Source organism: Cajanus cajan, chromosome 3, assembly GCF_000230855.2.
Source record: "Cajanus cajan strain Asha chromosome 3, NIPB_CcT2T_4, whole genome shotgun sequence".
NCBI classification, from domain to species: Eukaryota; Viridiplantae; Streptophyta; class Magnoliopsida; order Fabales; family Fabaceae; genus Cajanus; species Cajanus cajan.
This window is the reverse complement of record NC_138519.1, coordinates 20,147,470-20,165,809: the sequence shown is the minus strand read 5'-3', so window position 1 is coordinate 20,165,809 and position 18,340 is coordinate 20,147,470. Positions and strand designations below refer to the sequence as shown.

At 40.4% G+C, this 18,340-nt stretch overlaps 2 protein-coding genes across 2 annotated transcripts; one reads left to right on the top strand and one right to left on the bottom strand.

Annotated features, from left to right (window-relative positions):
- Positions 1-1,257: 1,257 nt before the first annotated feature.
- On the bottom strand, positions 1,258-1,833 carry LOC145956134 (uncharacterized). Its single transcript, XM_083071697.1, has one exon. It carries the CDS (start codon positions 1,831-1,833, stop codon positions 1,258-1,260), a length of 576 nt encoding a protein of 191 aa, XP_082927823.1.
- A 15,862-nt stretch (positions 1,834-17,695) lies between these two features.
- Positions 17,696-18,082, top strand: LOC145956133 (uncharacterized). Its single transcript, XM_083071696.1, has one exon. It carries the CDS (start codon positions 17,696-17,698, stop codon positions 18,080-18,082), a length of 387 nt encoding a protein of 128 aa, XP_082927822.1.
- The last annotated feature ends 258 nt before the right edge of the window (positions 18,083-18,340 follow it).

Below are 18,340 nucleotides of genomic sequence, written 5' to 3'. Positions count from 1 at the left end.
ATAAAGTGATGGTTTATGTCTTGGATGAGTGTGATGTTATTATTAATTTATCTATGTTATACTTGTTTTTGTTTGTGTTTGGCTATTTGGCATATATTTCTACACTGTGAGTCAGAGTGAGATGTTTCTCACTCCCTTTTCTCTTGTGTTGTTTTCTCTAACTGTCATACAGGTTATTATCAGCATGAGGCTGAGAATGTTGGTGATGAAGCTTAGGCTGCTATGTTGGGATTTGCTCTGATAGGACATGTCACATCGGGGCTTAAATAAGAATAAATTGGAATTTTTTTTTTACTAAATCATTTTGAAAAAAACTCAGTTTCATTTCCTTGTAATTTCTCTACATGTTATTTGGATTAAGTTCATGAATGTGAACTCTTTACCCTTATGTTGTTGGAGATTTGATCGTCTTATGTTGAAGAATTGTATTTTATTTTATTTATTTTATACAATTACTATGTATGTATGTTGGGGTAGAGGGTGTCACATATTTTCTTAAGAATTCTTTCTCTCAAAAGCTTAAATCTCTCTTTGATTTACTTTCAATTCTCTTATTCTCTTCCTAATAGTGTGGTGAGATTTGGAGTATTTTATCTTCCTCCTTAAAGTGACACCACTTGAAAAGAATCCTTCACTATTGAAGGTGATTTTAGAGGTTTCCTCCTCCATTGGAGACCTTGAAGAAACTTGAAGAGTATTAAGAAAGAAAAGATCTAAGAAGAAACTTGAAGGAGAAACTACAAAAATCTAGTTTCTATTAAGGTTCCCATCAATTATGAAATTTAGAAATTAAAGTAACAAATGTTTATTAAAATTCAAAGAATAAAACTTAGAGTCGTGATTGCATTGATTTCGATTATCTCTGATGTAAACTGCTTAAATTCTAATCCATTGTTGCCAATTTTACTTCTAAAATTGTTAACAAATTTTGTTCATGAAAGTTAAAAATCTTTATCTTGGAAAAACCTAAAAATATATGATCATATCTTGTTTATCACTAGGCATGGATAAAATTAAATAAGTTAATTAATAAATGATTTCAACTTAAAACTTAGACAATTAGTTTGATCATGTAAGTTTTTAAAGTCCAATTATTTTATAGTTCCATTAACCAAAAGAGATTGATCATATACTTTTAATTAATTAATTGAGATAAGAATAAAAATGCTAAAAAATCTAACAATTACATAAACAAATTCATTTGATTCACAAAGGGATTCATAGAAGACAATTACATCACAACATTAGATAGAAACACTAGCTAGACCTGACATGTAAGAAACCCAAAATCCTACTAAAATTCATAAACAACCATTGTCCATGCAACCTTGATAAACTTAATCCATATTTTGAAAACAATGACTCTAAAGCTATTTTTAATGATAAAATATTAGTATTAGAAACATGAACAAGACCAAGAAAATGCTCTATAACTTGTCCCTTTTTATTAACATAACGTAAGACCACAACGATTGGCTTTTTCACTGAGATATGTCGAGATTCATCAATCAAAATAACAAACAAATTATCTCCTAGATCATCAAGTATAGCTTTAGTAGTTTCACTAGCAGCAGATCTGACAATATCTTTTTCTATTGTAGGAGCTATCAACTTAAGATTTTCATGATCATTTTTTATTACTTTATGAATAAATTCATTGTGGTTAGCAAGAAAATCTAAAAGTTCAAGAAAATTTTCCTTATTACTTGATGACATTGACTCATCATTACCGCGGAAAGCTAATTCTTGGCGTAATAAGAATCGAATGCAATCAACTATTGAAGTCAAATGAATTCGATATTCCTTTTTGGTTTGATCAGACTGCTTACACATTGCAACTTCAATATGTTGCTTTTGTTTCATCAAAGATTGACAATTCCTCCATGCTTGATTATGAAAACTATTTGGACCTCCAACATGAACTTGAAATCTCTCACTTTTTTTTCCAATTTGTAAAACCTTCTGTTATGAATACATCACCACTACCTTTATGTTCTCCAACATGTGATCTCATAAGATAACAATACAAACAATATGTTGCATCCTCTTTTTGACTATATTCTAACTGTACTAACCGTACCGCCATGCCGAGCTCGAGCTCGGCATCTCAGCATAAAGTGACCTCGGACATGCGTTAAGCCACGTCTGCTCGGCCTCCGAATAGGTCATAAACTGATCTCAAGCCCAAGGCCCAGAAGAACCCTAATTCACACTAAGGTACGTGCATTATTTATACGAGACATATACTCACACAAACCCTAACTTTAGCATCGAAGTCTCTTTTGCAGGTACCACCCCCATCTTAGAGCATCCAGCGTACTAGTGAAGGAGGCTCACCGATCTTACCCAGCAGATCGTCCCTACCACCGATCTCCGGTAAGAACATTTGGCGCCCACCATGGGGCCGATCAAGACAACTCTTATCGGCCACGCTTATGGTTTGCACCAGAAGCCATAGCAGACGCGCAACAGACGACCTAGATCATACATCTACCATGGATAACGAAGCCACATTGAGGAGATTGATCGACCAGGTCGAACAGATGCGGCAACAACACGACGCCGATCTGCAAAACATGCGTGCCAAGCACGAAACTGACCTAGCAGCAATGCGGACCGCTAATGAGGCTGACCTAGCGGCGTTACGCGCTGAAAACAAGCGGATTCGTGCCCAGCTCCCTCGACGACCCTCTGATCATCCTCCTCAGGCAAGCAACCTCCACGAGGAAGAAGGGCATTCGGTCTCTCAACCACGGACTGCGACTAGGGCACCGACCCCATGACCTGCCACGCATTGGTCTCATGCACCGACGAACAAGTCAGCCCATGAAGTCAGCAAGGTCCCTACTCATGTCACGGGGGATCAAGCAACCTTCCGCCGTCACCCTTTTGTGGATGGCATCATGGAGACGCCACTCCCTCACGGATGCAAGCCTCTCCACCTCGACCGTTACGATGGCACGACGGACCCGGATGAGCACATCGACCTATATACAACACAGGTAAACCTCTACACTAACAATGATGTTATTCTGTGTAGGATTTTTCCGACCTCGCTCAAAGGGGCCGCACTCAATTGGTACACCCAACTACCAGCTGAGTCCATCGATAACTTCCACACTCTGGTGAGGCAGTTCACGGCCCAGTACGCCACCAGTCGACCCCACCATGTCACATCGGCCGCCTTGGCTAGCCTCCGCCAGGGCGTCGATGAGTCACTGAGAGCATTCATGGATTGTTTCGCCAACATCTCGGTCAAAATCCAAAATCTAAACCCTGAAGTCGCCCTGCATGCCATGCTCATCGCACTCAAGCCCAGACCGTTTGTCGACAGCCTATGTCGGGAAGCTCCTCGCGACATGGACGAGCTCCGCGCCCGTGCTACGGGCTACATCTAGTTGGAGGAGCACTCCACTTTTCGTGACCAGGTTCGCGGCAAGGGTCTAATGAAGCCAGAACAGGGCCACAAGGACAAGATCAAGGTCAACAATGATAGCCAGTTCAAGAAGTCGGCTAGGGCAAACAGAAGGGGGATATATGACTTCTATACTCCCCTGAACACGCCCCGAGTACATATCCTGGAGGAGGCCAGTAACAGCAACCTGCTCACCCTGCCACCACCAGGTCACACCCCCAACAGTGCCGACAAATCCAAGCACTATCGGTACCACAGAAATCACGGTCACACCACTGAAGAGTGTCGCACACTCCGAGACCGCATTGAGGAACTCATCCAGGCGGGCCACCTCGGCCAGTATGTCCAACGATAGTAGGGTCACCGAGGAGGCTATAGTGGACGAGGACGAGGCAGAGGTCGTGGTTCAGGAGCTCGCACGGACCAATCCTCTAGCTCTCAGCAAAACGCCGGTGGAGCAATGCAAGCCGAGGTAAGTCAGGAAACAGGGTCAGCTCCCCTACGGGGAGTAATCAACACAATTGCAGGTGGTTTTGCAGGGGGAGGCGCTAGCAGCTCGGCCCAGAGGAGACACCTCCGCAATATCAACAGCGTCCAATCTACTACCTCGGCTTCGCACTAGAGCTCACCGCAGATCACCTTCACCGACGACGACTATGTTGGCATCAGCCCCAACCAGGATGACCCGATGGTCATCACCGTGGAGGTTGCCAACTGGGAGAGGTCCACAAGACGTTGATCGACCAAGGAAGCTTGGCCAACGTCCTCTACTGGCCGACGTTCCTCAGGTTAGACATCCCTCACTCCCTCATCCAGCCTCACACAGAGCCACTAGCTGGATTTGCAGGAGAACGAGTTCACACTCGAGGGTACGTGGATCTGTTGACGACCTTCGGAACCTCTCCGGATACGAGGAGAATTATGGTCCGCTACCTCCTCGTGGAAGCCAACACCTCCTATAATATCATCACTGGGAGGCCAACGCTAAATCAACTCGGAGCAGTGGTTTCTACCCCACACCTCACCATGAAATTCCCAGGGAGTGAGGGGAAGATTATCTCTGTCAAGGCAAATCAGAAGACAGCTTGGCAGTGCTACACCGAGAGCCTGAAAATCTCCGCGTCCGGCGAGCGATGCAAGAGTGATCCCCCTACGGTGGCTCACATCAACCACGTGGAGATCACTGATCTCGATCCGAGATCCGATTCCCATGATGATCGACCATATCCCATCGACGAGCTCGATGACCTCCAGATCGGAAAACTCCCGGGGCAATGTACGAAGATTAGCAGGCAGTTGAGCCCGGAGTTACGGCAATAGCTCAAAGCCAAAATTTCCAAGAATGCCAACCTCTTTGCGTGGTTTAGTGCCGACATGCCAGGTATAAACGCTAACTTCATCTGTCACAGGTTAGCAATTCACAAGGAGGCGAAGCCCGTGGCTCAGAGGTAGCGGAAGGTCAGTGGTGAAAGGCAGGAGGCCATCATCACCGAGACACAGAAGTTACTGAACGCCGGCTTCATCCATGAGGTCAGGTACACCACATGGCTGGAAAACGTGGTGCTGGTTAAAAAGAACTCAGGAAAATGGCGGATGTGCGTCGACTACACTGACTTGAACAGAGCATGCCCCAAGGACTCATACCCCTTGCCGAGCATTGATAGGCTGGTTGACGGAGCATCCGGGCACCCCCTCCTCAGTTTTCTCGATGCCTACTCTGGGTACAACCAAATAATGATGTACCCGCCTGACGAGGTGCATACATCCTTCATCACCGATCACGCCAATTACTGCTACCGAGTGATTCCTTTCGGTCTCAAGAACGCAGGGGCCACTTACCAACAGCTGATAGAAAAAGTTTTCCACCAACAGATTGAGCGGAACATGGAAGTGTATGTTGATGACATGGTGGTCAAAACCACCTCGACCGCGAACCATGTTGCCGACCTCGCCGAGGTTTTCGGCCAGAACAGGAGACACAACGTGCGTCTCAATCCAGAGAAGTGTGTCTTCGGCATCCAGGGAGGTAAGTTCCTTGGTTTCATGATCACTAGCAGGGGGATCGAGGCCAACCCGGAAAAGTGCAAAGCCATCATTCAGATGCAGAGTCCCCAGACTGTAAAAGATGTCCAGCGTCTGGCAGGAAGGTTGGTCTCCCTTTCCCGTTTCATCCCCAAGTTGGCGGACAAGGCAGGGCCCATCTTCACCCTGCTACGGAAGCCAAAGAACTTCGAATGGACGGACCAATGCGAGGAGGCTTTCAAAAGCTTCAATACTTTCCTCACTACTCCGCCAATCCTTCAGAGGCCGGATCACAAGGCCGACCTCCTCCTCTACCTGACGGTGGCAGAAAGCGTAATCAGCACGGTTATAGTGCAAGAGCACCAAAAAACACAGACGCCGATCTACTTCATTAGCCGAGTCCTCCAAGACACAGAGAAAAGGTATCAGACCATCGAAAAGCTTGCACTGGCGCTCGTCACGACAGCCAAGCGACTCCGACCTTACTTCCAAAGTCACCAAGTAGTCGTTAAAACCGACTACCCAATCAAGCAGATCCTGAGAAAGCCGGAGCTCACCGGATGGATGATAGCCTGGTCGGTAGAATTGTCTGAGTTTGGCATCCAGTACGAAAGTCGCGGCGCCCTAAAAGCCCAATGCTTGGCCGACTTCGTAGCCGAGCTCACACCTACCTCTGCCGAAGAACCACAAGTATGGACTTTACACGTTGATGGGTCCTCCAACTCTAAGGGTGGTGGTGCAGGTATCATCTTGGAAGGATCAAACCAAGCCACTGATGGAATAACACTAAGGTCGAGAAGACCAAGAAGTGATATATTAAAGGAGGCAAGAGGAATGGGTTAGTGAGGCCACTTTTGGACCTTAGCTCCTAAGTTCTTTTTAATCATAGAATTTATTTTACTTGTATTTCCAATTTTACCCTTGTATTTTGGGGTGTTTAGCACTTAGAATTTATTTTTCCTTGTATTTCCCTTTTTACCCTTGTATTATGGGGTGCTCTAGATGATTAGGGTTTTAAGTTTTGGGCTAGGGTGTTAACTAGAAGGGTGACACATTTTTTTGGTGTTCATTGGATCTATTTTTGGTGTTAGAAAGGCTTAGGCCCAAGTGGAGGGCAAAGGTTGCATGGTCTTATCATGCACCTAGATATAGCCAATCTAAACCCAAAGATTCCATCCTTGGCCACCAAGTTCCATCTAGGGTTCATTTTCATATCATTTGGAATGCATTTGCCTACTCCAAATGCAACCCTAGATGCCTCCCCTCCTATAAATACCCAACACCCCACACCTTGTAAATACTTTGGATATTGAATATAAAGAGAGCCTTTAGTGCCTTTATATCTTTCCTTAGTCACCCTTGGCTATTTTCGGCCAAACCCTACCATCTCCACCTTGAGAGAAACAACCCTAGAAGTGGCCTTCATCATCATGAAGTGAGCCAACCCTAGAGTACCATTCTCAAGCATTTCCTCAAAAACCTTCTACCCAACCTTCATTTTCGTCCATTCCATCATCATCCACCCTAAAACCTTGGTCCACCTTTGAAGAACTTGATCCTTGGAGAAGGCGTCCTCCTCCTTGCTCATCATCTCAAGTTCATGCAAGTAAGGATGCCATCAAGTGGTATCTAGAGCCTTGGTTCTTCAAGGATAACAATCTCTTTATCTCTAAAAATATTCGGCCAGGTCATGTCTTCCTTACATGTCTCCTAAGTGTGCCTAAATGAATCATCTTAATTGCCATATTTTGATGATCCATAAATCTCTTCTCATGTGTTGATTCATACCATATGTTCTTTGTGAATCATCTTGGCATTTTAGGCTTTCTTATTTAGGTTCTTGATTTTTTCTTTAAATTTTTGAGTTGCTGGAAATTTTGGGCTGCATGTTATACATTAATGTTTTTATTTTTTTAATCCATCCGGTTTTGTCATAAGCTTGTCTCTTTGAACTACCTTGAAAGAAATTCCAAGTTTTTTATGCTTAGCCTTTGAAATGAACAAAAAATGACATGCATGCCACTTGTTTGATAAAATGGCCGTGAGTCCTTGATGTGCTTTAGAGAGTCAATCATGCATGCTAATTAGTTCTAGCATGTTCTACATCACTTAAAATATCATGTGTGATTAATTCCTTTACACATACTTACTTCAAATTTTCGGCCAATTTTTTTGTGTATTCCTTGGTGAACTTGTATGCCTACATGATGTTTGATAATTTGAGTGTGAAATTGATTTCAATATGCCTATCTTTGCTTCTGGACGTGGGCTATTAAAAACTTAAGAAAAACACTCAAATTTTGTCTCATTGAGCTAGTGTAAGTTTCTAAAAGAATACTCCAAAAAGTTGCTAACAAAACCACCAAAAACAAGTGTAAAACCCAAGCAAAGGAATAGTATAAAATTCAAAAGAAAAAAGAGAAAAGTGGTTGGAATTTGAACAAAAAAAAAGCCAAGACTTGGACAAGCCCAAAAAGAACAAAGAAACCAAAAACAAGAAAAAGGGAACCTTTGCTAGACTTGTGGAGTTTTGGACCAACTTTCATACCATAGCACTTGGAGTTAATTCTTGGACCATTGGACAATACTTAATGGCCGAATGAGACAATAAATCAAACATGTTAAGTGCATAATTTTTCTTTTAAGCCTACTTGCTAAATTCTATTCTAGTGCCATTCTAGGAATTACTCTTTTGTGTGCTTTCCTTTTATTAATGTGCCTTAATTTCAGTTTTTGAGTCTTTCTTCTACTCTTAAGTTTGTCTCATAAATTTCATTTGAGTTTAGCCTTTTCTTAATTGTGCCTTTTTAGTTTTTCTTTCTTGGCCTCTTGTACTCTTGGGTTGTGTTTTCTTCTTGATGTAGGTGGGGAAAACTTCTAAAACACTACACACTTTCTTGGTGGATTGAGTGGAGGGGTTGTCCGATTGGAGTTCAAGGAACTTTGGAGGATCACACCAATTCAAAGAGTGCAAACACCATTTCAAGACTAACATTGGGTGTTCATTGTGAAGGGGTGGAGAATTGAAGACTTGGAGACTTCCTTTTTTTTTTCCTACTTATTTCTTTCTTGTTAAATTTCGGCCTCTTGTGTTTTTGGCCTTGGTTTCATTCATTTTTGGTTTGTAATTGGCCATTTTTAAACCTTTTCAATTTGGTGGTAGTTTCGTGTAGTTTGAAGGTGATTTGAAAACCTTCACCTAGGAAACCGACTAGCATATGCTTTAAGTGCTTTCCTTTGCATGCTTTAAAGCTTTGGTAGTATATTTGCCTAGGACTTTACATTGTTTATTTGTTTCGTTTAGAAGGCTTCATTTGCCTACTAGGGGGGCGTGCACATCACACACCTTAGTATTGTGAAAATTGTTTTTGTGAGAAAAGTGTGAAAAGGCTTAGTGATTTTTACTTGAAAAGGCTTGGTTTTTAAGTGATTCTTAGTAGTCCACCTCCCTTGATAGTTCACTTTGTACACTTAGGCCTTTTCATACCTATCTTGCACCTTGAAAATCCTTTTTTGTGAAAACCCTTTTATCACTCACTCTTTGTGAAAACTTTTTCAAACCTTTTTGAAAACACTTTGTGAAAACCTTTTTGGATCAAAGATGAGTGATCATTCGAGTGTCCATGGTCATAACTCTTGTAGTACTAGGTCTAGTGTTAGGGAAGAAATTAGGCAACTCAAAGAGTACCTAAGAAAAAAAGAAGAGGAAAATATAAAAGAGAGGAAGAATTGAGAAGAAAAGAAAAAGAGTTTGAAAAAAATAATGAGGAAATAAAACAACTACTTGCAAAATTAGTTGAGAGGAGAGAAACTAGTGGATCCCAACCTAGGATTGTTCCAACTAGATCTCAAAAAGGAAAAGAAGTTAGAGTTCCTAGGAGTATGCATGAGCAAGAAAATACAACAAGAGAGGAGGAACTTAGAAGGAAAGAAAAAGAAAAGAAAATAGAAAAGAAAGAAAAAATAAAGAAAAGTATAGAGAAAGTTAAAGAGTGGCTAGAAAATGAAAAACAACAACCAACACTCTTAGAGAAAAAGAATCTTAACTTCAAGATTTAGTGAAGAAGAAGTGGACTTCACTTAGTCCCACTTCTTGTGCTACTTCCTTGGTGGTGCCCAAGGAAGATAAGCCTTCTTTCTTTAAGACTCTTTCTACTTTAGTTTTCTTCATAAAGCACCCAACTTTTAGTTTGTATGGTTTGTTGGATACATCTCATGGTGTTGTATCTTCTATTTTTGATCTTGAAGGAAGTTCAAACTTATTTGAACTTAACTTGAATACTTTCCTACAAGACAAACCTAGATTATATGAGTTTCCTAGACTCCTCTTAACACCTTTTTCTCATATGTATCTAACAAATTATGCAATACAAAGTTGTTTAGGTAATTTTTTAGTTAAGTTTTCTTTATTTTCCAATACATACCTAGGTCATTACATTGGGCACTTCCAACAAGATATTTTAGTTTTTAGGACTAATACATTAGTGTGCGATAGTTTTAGTCTTTTTACCTTTTTAGGTTTTAGTTATACACCTAGACTTCACCGTGGGGAGGATCCTATCCTTAACATTAGAAAGTCTAGTCCTTTTAATTTAGACAATCTTTTTAGCATTTTTAGTAGAACTCCTCTTAGGATACACTTTCCATTTCTATCATATACTATTACCTCTAATGCTTATTTTTATGTTTTTGTTGGTCATGATGCCCACCATGAGGAACCTCTTGATTTGAGGTCAAATCCTTTTCAAGAGGGAGGGAATGATGGAATAACACTAAGGTCGAGAAGACCAAGAAGTGATATATTAAAGGAGGCAAGAGGAATGAGTTAGTGAGTCCACTTTTGGACCTTAACTCCTAAGTTCTTTTTAATCATAGAATTTATTTTACTTGTATTTCCAATTTTACCCTTGTATTTTGGGGTGTTTAGGACTTAGAATTTATTTTTCCTTGTATTTCCCTTTTTACCCTTGTATTATGGGGTGCTCTAGATGATTAGGGTTTTAAATTTTGGGCTAGGGTGTTAACTAGAAGGGTGACGCATTTTTTTGGTGTTCATTGGATCTATTTTTGGTGTTAGAAAGGCTTAGGCCCAAGTGGAGGGCGAAGGTTGCATGGTCTTATCATGCACCTAGATATAGCCAATCTAAACCCAAAGATTCCATCCTTGGCCACCAAGTTGCATCTAGGGTTCATTTGCATTTCATTTGGAATGCATTTGCCTACACCAAATACAACCCTAGATGCCTCCCCTCCTATAAATACCCAACACCCCACACCTTGTAAATACTTTGGATATTGAATATAAAGAGAGCCTTTAGTGCCTTTATATCTTTCCTTAGTCACCCTTGGCTATTTTCGGCCAAACCCTACCATCTCCACCTTGAGAGAAACAACCCTAGAAGTGGCCTTCATCATCATGAAGTGAGCCAACCCTAGAGTACCATTCTCAAGCATTTCCTCAAACACCTTCTACCCAACCTTCATTTTCGTCCATTCCATCATCATCCTCCCTAAAACCTTGGTCCACCTTTGAAGAACTTGATCCTTGGAGAAGGCGTCCTCCTCCTTGCTCATCATCTCAAGTTCATGCAAGTAAGGATGCCATCAGTCACTTTGGAGCAATCTCTCAAGTTCAGCTTCAAGGTGACCAACAACCAGGCAGAGTATGAGGCACTTCTCGCAGGGCTAAGGTTGGCTCATGACCTCAGAGCTCGGAGAGTGAGTTGCAACAGCGACTCAAAACTCATGGTAGAGCAGCTCAGTAGAACATACCAGGCCAAGGACGTTCTTCTACAGCGGTATTTCCACATGGCATCACAACAGATCTCGTCCTTCGACGAGTTCACTATACAGCATGTACCGCGAGAACAAAACACCAGAGCTGACCTCCTATGAAAGCTCGCCAGCACCAAACGCCCTGGACAACATCGGACCATCATCCAAGAGACCTTGCACTCACCCAGCCTGGACGACAAGGTCGTCAACACTAGCGACAGCGAAGACCAGGGGTGGCTGACAGGCATCTGGAGCTTCTTGAAGGCAGGAGTTTTGCCCGAAGACAGGGATGAAGCTCGGAAGATGAGGTTGAGGTCGGCCAAGTTCGTGATCATTGGCGACGAACTGTTCAAGCGTGGCATCTCCACCCCACTGCTCAAGTGCTTAACCGCACCTCAGGCGACCTATGTCATCGAGGAAATCCACTGAGGCATATGTGATATGCATTCCGGGGCACGCTCAATGGCGACCAGAGTACTCCAGCCAGGATACTACTGGCCCACTTTGAAATCAGATTGTCAGGACTACGTACAGAAGTGCAAAGAGTGCCAAGAGTTTGGCAACACGTATCGATAGCCACCCGAAACTCTCCACCAGATGATGTCGTCGTGGCTTTCGCCCAATGGGGAATGGACATCCTAGTGATGGAAGTACTTGGAGAGGTCTGATATTCTTCCAAGCTTTCCATGCAAGGACCGAAATGCTCCATGAGGTTGAACTCCTTGAAGGTGGCGAAATCACCTTGGAGGATTCTCCAATGGTGGAGAAGCACCTAAGAGAGGTTCAGTTACCTCTTGAAGAAGTGGAGAAGCTTGAGGAACCAAGCTTCTAGGAGAAGGAACCTTGAGAGAGAACTAGGAACTAGGTTCTCACGAAATTGACTCTTGAAAAATGAGAGAGAATTCTGAATTCTTATTCTCATAAATGTCCAAAAGTGAATACAAGAGAGGCTTTTACAAATATATAGGGAGAGGTAGCTTCTAGGAGAAGCTAACCTTAACCATGGTTCACTAGGAACCATGGTAAGGTGTAGCTAACCATCCATGGTTTACAAAACTTGTAGGAGAAGCTAACCTTGACCATGGTTCACTTAAGAACCATTGTAAGGTTAACCTAACCTACCAAGGTTTAGAAACTTGGAGGAGAAGCTTCAAAAAAACTAGAAGGAGGAACAAGTAAATTTCGGCCAAAACTAAAGGAGAAGGCTAGGCGGCCAAGGCTCCAAAATGCTCCTTGATTTATTTTGAAATTCTTTGATTTAGTTTAGTTAGGTTCATCATATGATGATGAGACCTAGCTAAATCAAATCTATGAAAAATTAGGAGCAAAATGAGTCTAATATGAAAAATTTTGCCTAGACCGAGTTCTGGCCCAATTACTAGTCGCACCCTCAGGCATTGCTAAATGCCACCCCTTTTTTCCTACTGAAAAAATACAAAATGAATGTATCAACTAGGGAGGTTAAATGGAGTTAAACTCCCCAAGTAGCCTACCTTAAAATCAATATACAAACACTAGAAAAAGTAAGTAAAGTGCCTCACAAATACAAAGGCAAAAATAACCTATACAAAAGAGCTACTATATGTACAAACATAAGAAAAATGTCTTTAAGATCATCCCATTCCTCTTGGTTCTTTTAGTATATCACCTCTTGGATTCCTTGGCCTTGTCCATAGTCTATCATCCCCTCCCTCTTGAAATGGATTTGACCTCAAATCTCGAGGGTCTTCATGATTATTGGCCACACCTACAAATATATAATAAAATTCATTAGAGGTGATATTCTCAACAAATAAATGTGAAAGGTATATCCTAGAAGGAATCCTTTCATGGAACCTAAAGAAATCTATGATACTAGACCTTCTAATGTAATGAATAGGATTCTCTCCTAAACATAGACTAGGTATATTACTAAATCCTAAAAATGTGCTAAAACTAAAACTATAGCACACTAAAGACTTAATCCTAAAAACTAAAACATCTTGCCTAAAGTACCCTATGTGGTAACCTAGGCATTTCCTAGAAAATAAGGAAAATACTACTAAGAAATTTCCTAAACAATTTTGGATTATATTATTTGTTGGATAGTTATGAAAAGAATTTGTCACAAGGAACCTTGAAGGTTCAGATGTTATATCCAACAAATAATATATTCCATAAATTGGGTGCATTATTGACACAACTAAGGTAGGAAAAGTCCTACACAAAGGAAGGCTATTTACCTTGGGTACCACCAAGGAAGTAGCATGAGAAGTAGAACTAAGTGAAGTCCACTTCTCCTTCACCAAATCTTGAAGTTGAGACTCTTTTTCTTTAAAAATAATGATTTATGAATCTCCTTTTCAAGACTAGTGGCAAAATGAGGGCAAGAGTTAAGATCTTTATGAATAAAGAGAATTTTTTTCATAGGAGTTTTAGTACTAAAACAATTCTCTTTAGTCACAAATCCTTTAGAGGATATTTCTTCCTCTTTACTCTTCCCTGCACAAAGTTCTTTATTTTTTTTCTATTTCTTCTTTTCTTTTGATTTTCATTTTTCTTCTTCTTTTGTGTTTTCTCATGTCTTCTTTCAATTTTTCTTCTTCTTGTTTAAGAATTCTCAACTTCTCATCTAGGATAGCAAGTTTGGCCTCTCTTTCAATTTTCTCCTTCTCTTTTTGAAAGGCCTCTTTTGTTAAGTAAGAAATGCTTTTAGGAGAGCTATCACTTCCACTATAGTTGGATTGTTGAGACATTTTAAACAACAAGATTTTTCTCTTCACACAAAAATAGATTTTAAGAAAATAATATTTTTGGAAGTGATAAACTTGGCACTTGGAGGTCGAAGAGTACAAATTGAACTTTGGAGGGAGGTGAGCTACTATCGAGCCACTTAATAACCAAGCCTCTTCAAGTAAAAATCTCTAAACCCCTTTGTACTTTGCCTTGCACAAAATGTTTTCACAAAGTTCTTTTCAAAAGAAAAATAAAAAGCAAGTGCCTAATGTGTACAATTAAGAAATGCAATCAATACTTGAAAACATAAATTGCTTAAAAACATAAATTGCTTAAAACATAAATGGCATGAAAACTTAAAGACAAGAAAACATAAACTAGACGTGAAAAGAAATTAAACCTAGGTGAGAGCTTGAAAGGCACCAAAGACCTTCAAGGACCCTCTCACAAGTACTAAACGAAATTACTATGAGAACACTTAAGGAGAGATGGAGATCACCAAAGGCACTCCAAGACACTCCTTAAGAAAGGCCTTGTACAAAAATTGGAAATTAAAAATTACAAGAAAATTGAAATGCAAATTTTCTTCAAATGAAATGTAAATTCACATTCCAAATGAAATGTAAATTTACACCAAATGAAATGTAAATTCAATTAAAGAAAATTTAGTGGCTGCACCAAGAATTTTAGAAATAAAAATCAGCCACTAATTTAGCGACAACTTTAGTGACGGATTTGGTATTGAAATTTTTGAAGAAAAATTTCCGTCACTAAATTTGTTACTAAATTCTTCACAAATTTTTTTCACAAAAATTTTGCTCCTTCTTTCTCCAATTCAGCCACCTAGCTTGCAGCCTCTCAATGTGTTTCACTCCTCTTTAGAAGCAACCTTGATGATGGTTACTCCTAGGTATTTGAATTTCCAAGAATCCAATCCAATGAGAAACAAGCTCTTAGGTCACCACCAAAGTCCTTCAATTTGGCTAACCTTGAACTTGGCCTTCAACACCTTCCAAGAGGCACTCAACACACCTTAAGATTCTGGAATATTAGTTCAAAAAATATTAGTTCAAAAACTGAAAAGGAACAATTTAAAATGGCTACACCAAATGGTAGAGTAAAATGTGACAAACTAGAAGGAGTTTCACAAAAATGACAAGCAACAATTAAGGCTAATTTGGAAAGCTAGCACACAAAAGATATCCTATCGAAGGCACTAGAATGGATTACAAAATAAAAGCTAAGATTAGAAACAAAAATAAGACACAAAACATGTGGCTAGACTGAAAATTTGAGCACAAACACACACCAAAAACCGAGAGCTAGTAAACTAGTTTTTCACTCCTTTTGGCTTCTTCTTTTGCTATTTTCTTTCTTTTCTTTTTGCAATATATTTTTCACTTCTTTTTCATTTAACAACCAGGAGTTTTAATGCCTTTTTAACATATATGAAACTCGGTTTTGATGAATTAAAACTGCTGCAAAAATTTTCACACAAAACAAGAGGTTTTCACATGCATCATTAAACTAGTGCTTCACAATTTTGTGCTATTTTTATGTCAAATTTTTAAGCACTTTTTATTTTGCTTTTCTAATGCTTTTCACACACTTAAACCTATGTTTTGCCTCTGTTTTAATGAGTACAAAAATTATAAAAGTTTCAGCCACACCAAAGAATTGAAGAGAACCTAATAGGAGAGTGTTTGAAGCATTTTCTTGACAAACTTTTTAACAAGACATAAAGGAAACCTAACTCTAGGAAATTTGCTAGAACTAATAGCAAATTATGAACTCAATCATGTAAAGAAAAAGCACATTTAGGTAGGTTCATATTTATAAAGCAAAAAACCGCACCAATTAATAGACACAAAACAACACAAAAATTAAGGTTCAACAAGCTAGTCTAGGATTCAATGACATTCAAAGGACTACACATGACTCTAGACAAAACATATGATTCAAAAACAAAAAAATACACTAAGAATTATCAATGTCCAATCACGGACTCATGTTATAGGAATAGAGAGACTCAAGAAAAAATAAAAGCACAAGCACATGAACCTAAAGCACAAACTGAATTGATTCAAGGAATTAGGAACAAGCAAAAATCATGAATCAATTACCTCACATGTGACATAAGGATCCATCAAAATATTTATTAAACCTAGATCCATACAGCAAACACAAAGAGACATGTAAAAGTTGGAAGATACAACACGGATTCAAGAACAAAAATTAGGAACACATAACCTCAAGAGCACTAGGCTCTAGATACCAAAAATGATGGAAGTACTTGGAGAGGTTTGATATTCTTCCAAGCTTTCCATGCAAGGACCGAAATGCTCCATGAGGTTGAACTCCTTGAAGGTGGTGGAATCACCTTGGAGGATTCTCCAATGGTGGAGAAGCACCTAAGAGAGGTTCGGTTACCTCTTGAAGAAGTGGAGAAGCTTGAGGAACCAAGCTTCTAGGAGAAGGAACCTTGAGAGAGAACTAGGAACTAGGTTCTCACGAAATTGACTCTTGAAAAATGAGAGAGAATTCTGAATTCTTATTCTCATAAATGTCCAAAAGTGAATACAAGAGAGGCTTTTACAAATATATAGGGAGAGGTAGCTTCTAGGAGAAGCTAACCTTAACCATGGTTCACTAGGAACCATGGTAAGGTGTAGCTAACCATCCATGGTTTACAAAACTTGTAGGAGAAGCTAACCTTGACCATGGTTCACTTAAGAACCATGGTAAGGTCAACCTAACCTACCTAGGTTTAGAAACTTGGAGGAGAAGCTTCAAAAAAACTAGAAGGAGGAACAAGTAAATTTCGGCCAAAACTAAAGGAGAAGGCTAGGCGGCCAAGGCTCCAAAATGCTCCTTGATTTATTTTGAAATTCTTTGATTTAGTTTAGTTAGGTTCATCATATGATGATGAGACCTAGCTAAATCAAATCTATGAAAAATTAGGAGCAAAATGAGTCTAATATGCAAAATTTTGCCTAGGCCCAGTTCTGGCCCAATTACTAGTCGCACCCTCAAGCATTGCTAAATGCCACCCCTTTTTCCTTACTGAAAAAATACAAAATGAATGTATCAACTAGGGAGGCTAAATGGAGTTAAAATCCCCAAGTAGCCTACCTTAAAATCAATATACAAACACTAGAAAAAGCAAGTAAAGTGCCTCACAAATACAAAGGCAAAAATAACCTATACAAAAGAGCTACTATATGTACAAACATAAGAAAAAGGTCTTTAAGATCATCCCATTCCTCTTGGTTCTTTTAGTATATCACCTCTTGGATTCCTTGGCCTTGGCCATAGTCTATCACCTAGGACCATTCCCCCCAGCGAAGGGTCAACTCAAGTTCCTCCTGGTGGCAATCGACTACTTCACCAAGTGGATCGAGGCATACCCACTTGCTAAGATCACCACTAAGAACATACGAATTTTCACTTGGAAGAGTATCATATGCAGGTTCGGGATACCCCATTCCCTTGTTACTGATAACGGCCGACAGTTCATTGCGCAAGGCTTCGAAGACTTTCTTCAAGAACTCGGAGTCAAGCATCTTCCGACCTCAGTGGAACACCCGCAAACAAATGATCAAGCCGAAGTAGCTAATAAGGTGATACTCAGAGAACTCAAGAAGCGCCTCTGGAATGCCAAGGGGCAATGGGCCGACGAGCTTCCCAGCATCCTCTGGGCATATCATTGCACCCCCCCAATAAACAACGCAAGAAACGCCTTACAGGCTGACTTACGGAGCTGACACAATGATTCCAGTGGAAATCGGAGAGACATCTCACCGACGCCAAGTCTTCAACAACGAGCAGAACGCTCAAGAGTTAGCAGCCGACCTTGACTTAGTGAACGAGCTCAGAGACGAAGCTCAAGTCCACGAAGAAGCCTGCAAGCTCCGAGCTTCCAGAAGATACAATACGCGAGTGCGGCCTCAATCTTTCCGAGTTGGCGACTTGGTGTGGCGTTTGCTAGGCGAAGCTCGGAAAGACACATCAGATGGAAAGCTCGCTCCCACCTGGGGTGGCCCATTTCGAGTTGTAGAAGACTTGGAAAACGGAGCATACCGACTAGAGGAACTCAGCGGAAAGTCCATATCGCGGACTTGGAATGCCACGCATCTCATGTTTTACTTCAGTTAACTTTGTAAGAATGAGCTGTGCACTCTTTTCCCGCCTCAGTTTTTTATCCCAAAAAATAGAAAAATGGGTTTTGGCTGAGAGGGTTTTTAACGAGGCACATGTATACAATCAATAAAATAACTCATTCTCTTCCACTCATATTTTCTCAGTTTTATAACTCATTTCACTTTACATCAAGGTCAAGTTCGAACCTTGGCCTGATTTACCTCGCTATTAGTCAAGGTCGAATACGAACCCTAAATATGTTACGTCCAAACC

Coding starts and splice junctions, on each gene's coding strand:
- LOC145956134 (XM_083071697.1), bottom strand. CDS start 1,833: ATGTGTAAGCAGTCTGATCAAACCAAAAAGGAATATCGAATTCATTTG.
- LOC145956133 (XM_083071696.1), top strand. CDS start 17,696: ATGATTCCAGTGGAAATCGGAGAGACATCTCACCGACGCCAAGTCTTC.